We start from the raw sequence: 10,000 nt of genomic DNA on the forward strand, positions 1-10,000 counted from the left end.
CCTGGCGGTCCTGGAACTTGCTCTGTAGACCAGGCTGGCCTCGAACTCAAAGATCCACCTGCCTCTGCCTCTCAAATGAAGACCATAAATTTTTTTTAAAGCATTTTTATTTTTTTTAATATTTATTTATTATGTATACAATATTCTGTCTGTGTATATGCCTGCAGGCCAGAAGAGGGCACCAGACCTCATTACAGATGGTTCTAAGCCACCATGTGGTTCTATGCAACACATAGAAAATTCCAGTCAAATTGGAACCTGAAACTTCCTTCCGCTGACTAGATTTCATAGTGCCTGAAGGGGCTATGCAGGCCACTGAGGGAGAAATGTCATTAATAGCATTACCCAGAAGTTAAGTTTGAAAGCTACAATATAGGCCCTCCAAGCAAGATGTACCCATGGTTGCAATAGAGTCAAATGCTTGAGGCCTGCTCTACTGGAATAAATTCATGCCTGGGTCTGTAAACCTGCAGAAAAGCCTACGGCTTGGGAGGTCACAGGCCCCAGGGAGGAGCCTACCTCTACTGCTTTGCTAATGCATATATAAACTGCCTTCTACTTATGTTCACACCATACATCAGTGCTGCTCTCAACCTTTACCATAAAATCTTTCAGCAGTGGATAACAGTTAATGAAGAAACTCACAAATGGTCAACGTGCAAAGAAAAAACTGCAGTAAGTGCTCATACCTAAAACAGGACGTCTACATCATTCCCTGAGAGCACAGAAGGGCATTAATTAGGAAGAATTTAGGAGCAGGGGATGGGGAGGATGCTGTGAAATGCTGTCCTCTAGGTGTAGCACAGCCACTGCACCTGTTGCTACCTGCACAAGATAAAGCTAGCAAGATCAGCCAGTCTTCCAACAGGAAGCCCTAACTGGACGTCACGTGTTACCAAAAAAAAGAGAGAACACGAAAATGGGAGGGAGACCTGTTGAGAAGCACTAGGCTGGGGTGGCTCTGGAGCAGTTATCGAAATAGATTGTATACACATGTGCAGTTGTCAAATAATAAATAAAAGATATTCTAAAAAAATTTAAACTATTTCTTTGGGGATCAGAGCAACAGATCAGCAGTTAAGAATACATACTGCTGCTGAGCACAGTGGCACATGGCTTTAATCTCAGCACTTGAGAGGCAGCGGCAGGCGGATCTCTGAGTTTGAGGCCAACCTGGTCTACAAAGCGAGTTCCAGGACAGCCAGGACAGTTACACAGAGAAACCCTGTCTGGAAACAATAAACAAAAGTTATAGTCTTTAATTAGCTTACAAGGCATTGGATCTCCATAAGAGTTTTTCATACACCTTGAATTTGGTTTACCTACTCCCTTTGCTGTTACACAGAGAAACTCATCTCGAGAAACGCGAGGAGGGGGGAAAACAAACACGCTATTCTATCAGAGGATCCTAATTCAGTTCCTGGCACCCAGGTCAGAAGGTTCAGGCACATGCAATCATGTACACAGACACAATCTCATACATATAACTTAAAGATAACAGAAACAGACAGGTGGTGATGCTAGCACTCAGGAAGTAGAAGCAGATAGACCTCTGTGAGTTCAAGACCAAACTGGGCTACAGAGATAGTTCTAGGTCAGCCGAGGCTACACAAATAAATCATCTCAGGGAAGGAAGGAAGGAAGGAAGGAAGGAAGGAAGGAAGGAAGGAAGGAAGGAAGGAAGCTTTAAAAGCCATTCAAAAAAAAAATCACCTCATCATAGTTGGTATCATTCAGATCCTCATCATCATCATCAGCTGCCTGGTTTTTCTTCATCTGGTCCCCCACAGTTCTCTTCCCTGGTGGGGCATGGCGATCATCCACAGGATCGTTTGCATCCCGGGCAGGCCCAATATCTGACCGAGTGGTGAAGCCAGTGGCACTGAAGGGAGCCCAAAGACATCATTATTTGAGTGACCTGATCCTATGCTTCCTTCTGATCACTGTTTAGTGAAGTCACTTCTCACACTTCTGGGAGCCTCCAAAGATTCTAGTACTAAGGAAGTGCTTATCCAATACTGGTCTTCTTTGTTTGCTTTTAACTGACAATGAGTAGGTGAGAGAAAGCTTCCTTCACCCCAAGGTGTCTCCATTTCTCCTCCACATCACTGCCCTGACTAAAATGCTACACTGCTGAGTATCTCTTGATTTCTGTTCCTCTTTGTGTGCTTATTTATACAAACAACAAACCACTTCTAGTGAATTCAGGTCACCTGATGATGGGTGTGATCTAAATACTATTACCAAGAGAGACTTACGTCTAATCAAATGCATAAAGGACAAATGCTATTCATTCACCCAATGCCCTTTGGTTGGTAGGCATAGGCCATCCCGGTCCTGAGAGATGAGAATTTTAACAGGTGACCTATGGCCACCCGTCCTAAAGGAAAAAGATGCTTAGGAATAAAGGGGTAGCACTCTCCTACTATACACAGCAGACTAAGTGTTCCTTACAGCCAACTTGCTTCATGCATATTACTTCAAACACCAAAACACTGAGGCTCAAACCCCTGCGTAATCCCTGAAATATAAGTCACATCTCAGGGTGGCAGTTAGACCTCATAGACCCGCTTATTCTGACAAAAAAGGCCACTGTGTCTGGCAGGCATTATACCGGATTATGTGGCGATGAACGTTAATCTTGTTTTTGTTTTGAGACAAGGTTTCTTTAAGTAACCCTGGCTGTCTGGGAACTCGCAAGGTAGACCTAGCTATCTTGGGAATTGCTAAGTAGATCAGACTGGTCTCTAACTCAAAGATACTAAATACCCCCACCATCCCCACTGCGCCCTGCCTCCCAGACACTTTTTGTTTGTTTGTTTGTTTGTTTGTTTTTGTTTTTTCGAGACAGGGTTTCTCTGTGGCTTTGGAGCCTGTCCTGGAACTAGCTCTGTAGACCAGGCTGGTCTCGAACTCACAGAGATCTGCCTGCCTCTGCCTCCCGAGTGCTCGGATTAAAGGCGTGCGCCACCACCGCCCGACTCCCAGGCACTTTTTTGTTGTTGTTGTTTGTTTTGTTTTGAGATGCGGTCTCTCTCCGTAGCCCTAGTGGTCACTAGTATAGTTCTCAATAGGCCTAAAGCGAGCTGCCACCCGTCCTGGTACAAGTTCCGCCCACTGCCTTACCCCCGGCCCAGCCCAGGTACGTAGCCGAGGGGCGCGGGCATGCCCAGGAAAGGCTTTTTCTTCTTGTTCATGGTGGTGTTGTTGAGCCAAGGAGTAAGTACGCGGCAAAAGGCACAGAATCCTCCCGGTGTCGCAGCTGGAAGAGATGCAAGCACTACGTCGCCCGCGCCCCGGAAGTAGAGAGCGAGGGCGCGACAAGCCCCGCCCACTCAGAGCCTCAGCGGAAGTCAAAGATGTGGGTTTGCAAGGTATTTCCGGTCGTGGCGGTCGGGTGGGTTTGCTGTGGAAAGACGAGCACGCGTGCGCGCGCGCGCGCGCGCGCAAGGCACTAACTCTCAGCGCAGAGGGCCGCGTAGGCGGGCGCAAGGGTCATGCGTTCTGTTGCGGTGCCAGGAACGGAACGCGGCCTGAGCCCAACATTTAACACAAGTGCTCAGGAACGTCCCGGTGCAGGCTTAACCACGAACTCGCCTGGCCTTAGAAGACTGATTGAGCGAACATAACCAGGACTCCGACTTGTCTGGCTGTACTGTGGGGCCACCGACCGTCGAGAGACTGCGGGCCGGCGTCACAAGCTTGGGAGTGATTGTGTGCCCAGTGACCTGAGTGGACGCGCACCACTGTACTCTACACAGATATTTTCTGCCTCTGTGCAACTCTACCTGCGAGACAATGTCAGTCCCGCCTGTTGGGTAACAATAGCCTCAGGTCAGACTGTTCTGGGGAATAACCCCAAGCTATAAAGAATTGCCTAGATCCAGGGACAGTGGGCTCCACCTGCAGAAGCAATTTGCCAGGGGTTTGGAAAACAACTCTGCCCCCAGTTAAATCCCAAAAATAGCTGTAACTTCCTGGTTGGGACCCCTCGGTGTTTGAATAAAGCAGTCTCAACCTGTTGAGATAGAATCTGCCTCTTTGCCCTACTTTTCTTACACCACCCACACCTGGGGAGAGCATCAGGCTCTAGGGGCAGACAGAAAAAACTGCAAGTTGCTGTGGCCTACACGCTATGCTGGACCAGGCAACCAGACTTCTGCGTCAAATGCCTTTTAGTGGAGTACTGACTCAACCATTCTTGCCTCAAGTTCTTAGGAACAGGATTGACTCCGAACACTGAACCCCTGGGAACTGATTCAGGGGCTCAACAGAGAGGCGTAGTACCGCTTGGGGTTCAAAGCAAAGTGGCCCGCAGGCGAGTCAGCTAGTGTCTCTGGGAAGTGGGTCTAAGAAAAGAGAATGCTCCAGTAAAGAATGAGCAAATGGGGCTGGAGATACAGCTCAGTGATTAAGAGCACTTCTCTTTTTTATTTTATTTTAATTTTTTTGGCAGAGGGTTCACCCACATGGCAGCTCACAGCTGACCATAACCCCAGTGGCAGGGAATCTATGTATGCTTCTGGGCACCAGGTACGTGCATGGTGCACAGACGTATACATTCGGGCAAAACGTTCATAAATTTTTTGAAAGGCATGAATAAGGACACACGGGTGTTGGGGAGAGATTGATCCGGTCCTTGGCTGAACACAGTAAGTAAGAGGCCACAGGTGTGGTGAGGGCCCCCACCGTTACCACACCGAGGGGACCGACAGTTCCTCGCTTGCCAACTACAAAGACCCTCCAGTCTACTGCAGAAGAGGCTTGTCTGCGGAGTCGTACCCAGGTGCGCAAGGACGCCTTTTGCCCTGGCGGACACCCTTAGCATTCACAGCCCCGCGCGCCGCCGATACACCTCCGAGCTCCCGGAGCGCGCCTTGCGCCCAGGGCTGGGCAGCAGGTGCTTTGCCGCGCAGACTCCCGGGCCGCAGAGACCGGCTCGGGCTCGGCCGGCTCCGGCGGGTGGGGACGCGGTGCGCGTTGCCCATCGGCCGCACTGGCCGCCCAGTACTCTGCGAGGGGCGTGTACCCGAGCCGCGTACTGGCGGGCTCCATGTTCACCGAGCTGAGGTCAAAGCTGAGCCCCCCGCGAGCTCGCGCCGGGGCTGTGCGTACAGGCTTCGGGGAGCGCCCGGATGTGGACGGTGAGCTGGGATGCACCAAGGAGCGGGAATATCGTGGGCGGTTGGGTGAGAGCGGGAGGGGTACGGGGGCCAAGAAGGACACTGGGGCTGGACTCAGGGTTTACGGGGGCGGCCACCACGGGAAAGTCTTTGTCCAGCATTACGGGGGCAGAAGGGCGGCGGTCAGTCTCAGGCCTTGTCTTGGGGTGGGGATGACTGGCAGGAGCTTCTTCACAAAGCTGACAACACGCTCTGATCATCCTTTACTTCACACAGAGAAAACCCTCCCCAAACCCTAACGTTGGGGCGGAGAGGCATATAATTCAGAGGTTGATATTGGGGAAAACAGACCCTGACCCACGGCAGAGAGGAAAGAGGCGGGGCCTGGGCAGCCCTGGCAGGTGCGACTGGCTGTGGCTAAGACGTTAGACTGGTTTCCCTTATGAGATGCATTCTAGCCCTAGTCCAGGGAAGGCCCTGAAAAGCCCTCAGACTACAAAGCCTATTATTCCCTGGACTTTGCTCCCTTAGAATAAGTCTTACAGTACTGCAGGCTACCTCAGTGTGGTGACCACACGCTTCTTAAGCCCGCCTTCTTTCTTCTATTGGCTTGCAGTTACCACATAGAGTCATCTGTCCATATAAAGTGTTTATGGGTGCTTTCTGTGCACCAAGACCTGGGCAAGCCTCAGGGATCCAGACACTGGTCATCCCCAGACTCATGTCAGTAGTAATTCCTATAAATGACTCTAAAACTCATTAACAAGTGCAATGAATTAGTGGGGAAGACGGTCCTTGGTACATCTGTGCTGACCAGTCTAGTCCCAGCTGGCATTCACACTCGTTGTTCTGGGGTAGGCCCTGCAGGAGCCACACGGAAGAGAAATCAAGTATGTGTCTGGCAAGTTCCTGTTGTCAGGAACTTTCCCCAAAGTTCAAACTTTGTTGTCAATGAGTCATAGTTGGTGACTGTTGAAGACAAAATGTGTGTATACACCCTGGTCCTGAATGACGTGTGGGAGGCTTATGTGTCAGCCTAAGCAAGACAAGGGCAAAGCAAGTCAGGGCAACCCTGATGATGGCTCACCTGGCTTGGGAAGTGCATCCTCTAATCGAAGCACCCTTAGAGACAGAGTGAGCTATCAGCTGATAAAGGTAAAGGCATGTCCACTTTATCTTCTGAAAGAAGTCTTGAAGACAACTCTTGCACATTTTCTTCCACCTCAGGGGCTTGAGATTCCCCCAGAGGAGAAATTACCCACTCATTGGTAGAGAAAAGATTTACTTGTCAGGAAGATGGCTCACAGGAGAGGAGCCTACCCCTGACCACTCTGACTAGGAATCCCTGCATACAGCCACTGCCCATTTCAGCTTCTGCCAGACCCTCCTAGAGCACACAGTGTCGGCTGAGAACATACCCTGCCACCTGCCTCGGACACCAGGCACCAGCCTCACCTGGCATGACTCCCGTAGCCAGAGGGCATCCAGCAGCAGGCCAATCAAGCTCCTTCAACAGCCGGGCTCAGAGATCCCCCAGGTACCTACCTACCTCACCTAATCTTAGCCCTTGCTCTCAATTTTGATCACCTTCATTCTGCTGACCTTTCCTCCCCACCTGCAGGCCCGGCTATACTCTGATCACTATGGCTTGTACCATACAAGCCCTTCCCTGGGTGGCCTGACGAGGCCAGTGGTCTTGTGGAGCCAGCAGGATGTTTGCAAGTGGCTCAAGAAGCATTGTCCTCACAACTACCTCGTCTATGTCGAGGCATTCTCCCAGCATGCCATCACTGGTATGGTGGGTCATGGGTTAGGGAGGACCAGGGTGCTTGAGAGAGAGAGAGCCTCCACCTCACCTGGTCTGCTTTGTCTCCACCTGTATCCTCTGAATCAGCCCCTTTTCTGTGCCTCTGTTGTGTGTGTGTCTCTGCCTCTCCCACTCTCTCTGCTCTGTTTTTAATGCTTCTTTGATTGGCCTCTATCTTTTGATCAGTCTTGTTTTTCTCTCTGCCTTTCTCCCTTTAAGAACCCCTGAATATCTGCTCTGCTTTCTTAGTCTTCGGTGTTTTGTTTTATCTTGATGGAGAGTCTATCAAGTGGCCTATCTGCCTAGCCTCTGTTTGCCTCACTGCCTTCTTCCTTCTTTCTCCCTAGGCCGAGCTCTGCTTCGACTGAATGCAGATAAACTGCAGAGAATGGGGTTGACCCAAGAGGCCCAGAGGCAGGAGGTGCTACAGCAGGTGCTCCACCTGCAAGTGCGCGAGGAGGGGCGGAGCCTGCAGCTGCTCAGCCAAGGTGAGGGGAAGGAACTAGGCTTAGGGTGTAGGATAACTATTCTGACCATAGAAGGGTGGCTGGGGGCATCTGGTAAGGACCATCCTGGGGTGTTACCAGAAATCCAACTCTCCCTCCTATCCATCCCACAGCTTCCTTTGGAAACATGTCCTAGCTGCTGCCTAGTCTTGGACCCCAGACCCCAACACTGTGACCAGAGCCCACAGCCAAGGATGAGGCAGAGCTGGCCCTACAGCCCCTTTGGATCCTGCAAGATACCCTAGTGGCTAAACTTAGCCCAGTGAACAGGGAGGGGACAGGACTGCCAGCTCCAGGTTCTTCTGGAGAGGCGCTATAGGTTCTGTCCTCTGGCTGGGTGGGTGGTTGCTGCCTGCTTGAAGACCCTTCTTCTGGGATCCAAGCCCAGGTCCACCCCCTGGTGCTGCTGGCAGCAAACAGGGCAGCTGCCTGGAGCAAGCGTGGGGTTTGAATGTCCCCAGACTCCCAGGGAGTCTGTTTTATTTATGCTCCCTCCAACATGTGACCATCCCCCATCCTCTGAGTCCTGAGTCCTGAGTCCTCCCCTTAAGTGTTTCAATTCTGTGTTTTCCCCAGGCACGTCCAGGTCAGCCAAACAGCAGGACAAGTTTTCTTGACTCTCTTTTCAGGTGTATTCCTTCCCTAACCCTCTCAGAGTACAGCAGGCCCAACTTGTTGTCCACAGTGATGGTCATCAGCCCAGCTAGGTATGATGCCATGTGTGTCACTCAGTGACTACGAGACTTCAGCATATCCTATCCACTCATGAGAACTGAAGTTGAGAGGGGTCAGTATGTGGTACAGCACAGATTCCGGTGCTGTACAGGTGGCTCCATGCATAGCCCACCAGTTCAGCAATGTTCTCAACCTTACCTTTGAAGAAGTCTTGCTTTTAAGCATCTTCCCTATTCTCTGGCTCTTAGAGGCCACCTTGAAGAAACGTGTGTACATACACCCACACCTCTCTACAGCTTTCCCAAGAAAACCTGTATAATTTTTCCAAGAAAATTATGGAGGGCTGTTCCTCTCAGGTGTCACCAGACACCTGAACAACTCTTCCTTGGGTATTTGGGCAGTAGTGCTGCCAGGGAAGCGGGATAGCAAGGATGTCCCTGGCAGCTCCCTCTCAATCTGCCATCTGCTAACTCTCCCAGGGACCCTAAAATCTCAGGGACAGTTGACGCTTGGCCTCCAGTCCCCTCTGTGTGCCAGAAGCTGGCCTCAATTCAAGGTTGCTCATTATTGTTAATTTAGGCCACTGACCTGGCATCTCCCATCCTGTATGCCTTCCACCCATGGGAGGGCCACCTTGTTGTGTCTGCCTGCTTTTAGAATTCACCAGTCCTTGTTCCTGCAACCAGAGAGCCCCTTCCCTCTCTCTCTCTCTCTCTCTCTCTCTCTCTCTCTCTCTCTCTCTCTCTTTCTCTCTGCCCCATTTCTCTCTCCTCTGTCTTTTCTACCCTATGCTCCTGTCCTGTCTTCTTTGGTTTTTTGGTCACCTTTTTATACTATGACCAAAAAAAAAAAAATCAGAAATAAATCTGTTTCTGAAATGCCACCAGGTGTTGGATCTCTGAGGCGCAAAGGGGTGTCTAGGACAATGCCTACAGATAGAACCACTAGAGGGCAGTAGTGTTACATTCTGGAGGCCTACCTGGTAACTCCAGGACACCTCTTAGCGTAGAGGTGGATGTTACCCCAGTTGGGGACACGACAGCCGGGTACATGGAATGAGGCTCTCTGGAGCTGATGTAACAGTGGGTTCATGTTGGTTCATGGTCTGGGAGTGAAGCTTGGACATGGTTTGTGACCCAGACCTAGGTTTGATTCCCAGCACAGAAACAGAGATCCTCTAAAAGTAGAGAAGAATCCTTATCTATTGTTATTTGTCTGGTATTCCTGGGCTCAAGCTGCATCCCTAATCTATTTCTGTGATCACTCTCTTCAGACTCTTACATATCCCCTTTAAATTTAGGGTCCACTTGGGTAATCCAGACAGATCTCAAGAACTTCAGTCACATCTAAAAAGACTCTTCCCCCTCCCCACCATATAAAATATCACTACAGGTTTAGGAATTTAACACTGTCATCTGTTGGGGCTCACTTTTCAGCCAGGCCTGACAGCCCTGACATACATAACACATGAAGCACACATCCTGAACACAACGATCAGACATGAAAATAGGAACACAGAGGCATGAGCCACAAACACAGTGACACCACAGCTCGCAGACATGCCTGAATACATACAAACACACTTCCATCTTTTTTTGTTTGTTTTTTGAGACAGTGTTTCTCTGTGCAGCTTTGGAGCCTGTTCTGGCACTAGGTCTGTAGTCCAGGCTGGTCTCTGCCTCCCGAGTGCTGGGATTAAAGGCACGTGCCACCACTGCCTGGTTCACATTTGCATATTTGGTCAGAAACAATGATACCTACAAAGATTTATAACATCCCCATATGCACAGATATGATTACCCAGGACACAGATAATAATGCATAATCCCCCACTAACACAAACACACAAGACAGTATACCACGTGGTGCACATAAGCACACTATGTTGC

General features: G+C 50.2%; 2 protein-coding genes across 2 annotated transcripts in view; one reads left to right on the plus strand and one right to left on the minus strand.

Annotated features, from left to right (window-relative positions):
* Window positions 1-3,292, minus strand: part of Prpf6 (pre-mRNA processing factor 6) — a 56,972-nt gene extending 53,680 nt beyond the window's left edge. The window contains exons 1-2 of the mRNA XM_005362670.2: window positions 3,127-3,292; window positions 1,714-1,882 (exon numbers count right to left, since the gene is read on the minus strand). Of these exons, the coding sequence (XP_005362727.1) occupies window positions 1,714-1,882; window positions 3,127-3,197 (240 nt within the window). The 5' untranslated portion in view covers window positions 3,198-3,292. The remainder of the gene's footprint in view (window positions 1-1,713; window positions 1,883-3,126) is intronic.
* Window positions 3,293-4,968: 1,676 nt separating this feature from the next.
* Window positions 4,969-8,861, plus strand: Samd10 (sterile alpha motif domain containing 10). The gene is made up of 5 exons (XM_005362671.3): window positions 4,969-5,144; window positions 6,479-6,660; window positions 6,745-6,916; window positions 7,278-7,418; window positions 7,550-8,861. The coding sequence occupies exons 1-5, from the start codon at window positions 5,054-5,056 to the stop codon at window positions 7,570-7,572; spliced, it is 609 nt and encodes a 202-aa protein (XP_005362728.1). The 5' UTR covers window positions 4,969-5,053; the 3' UTR covers window positions 7,573-8,861.
* Window positions 8,862-10,000: the final 1,139 nt, after the last annotated feature.

The sequence above is a fragment of the Microtus ochrogaster genome, linkage group LG8 (assembly GCF_000317375.1).
Source record: "Microtus ochrogaster isolate Prairie Vole_2 linkage group LG8, MicOch1.0, whole genome shotgun sequence".
NCBI lineage: Eukaryota > Metazoa > Chordata > Mammalia > Rodentia > Cricetidae > Microtus > Microtus ochrogaster.

Excerpts from the sequence above, each read along its gene's own strand:
- Samd10 (XM_005362671.3), top strand. The coding sequence starts at position 5,054 with ATGTTCACCGAGCTGAGGTCAAAGCTGAGCCCCCCGCGAGCTCGCGCC. Across the intron at positions 6,917-7,277 it reads CTCCCAGCATGCCATCACTG|GCCGAGCTCTGCTTCGACTG; the intron begins GTATGGTGGGTC and ends CTTTCTCCCTAG. Across the intron at positions 7,419-7,549 it reads CCTGCAGCTGCTCAGCCAAG|CTTCCTTTGGAAACATGTCC; the intron begins GTGAGGGGAAGG and ends TCCATCCCACAG.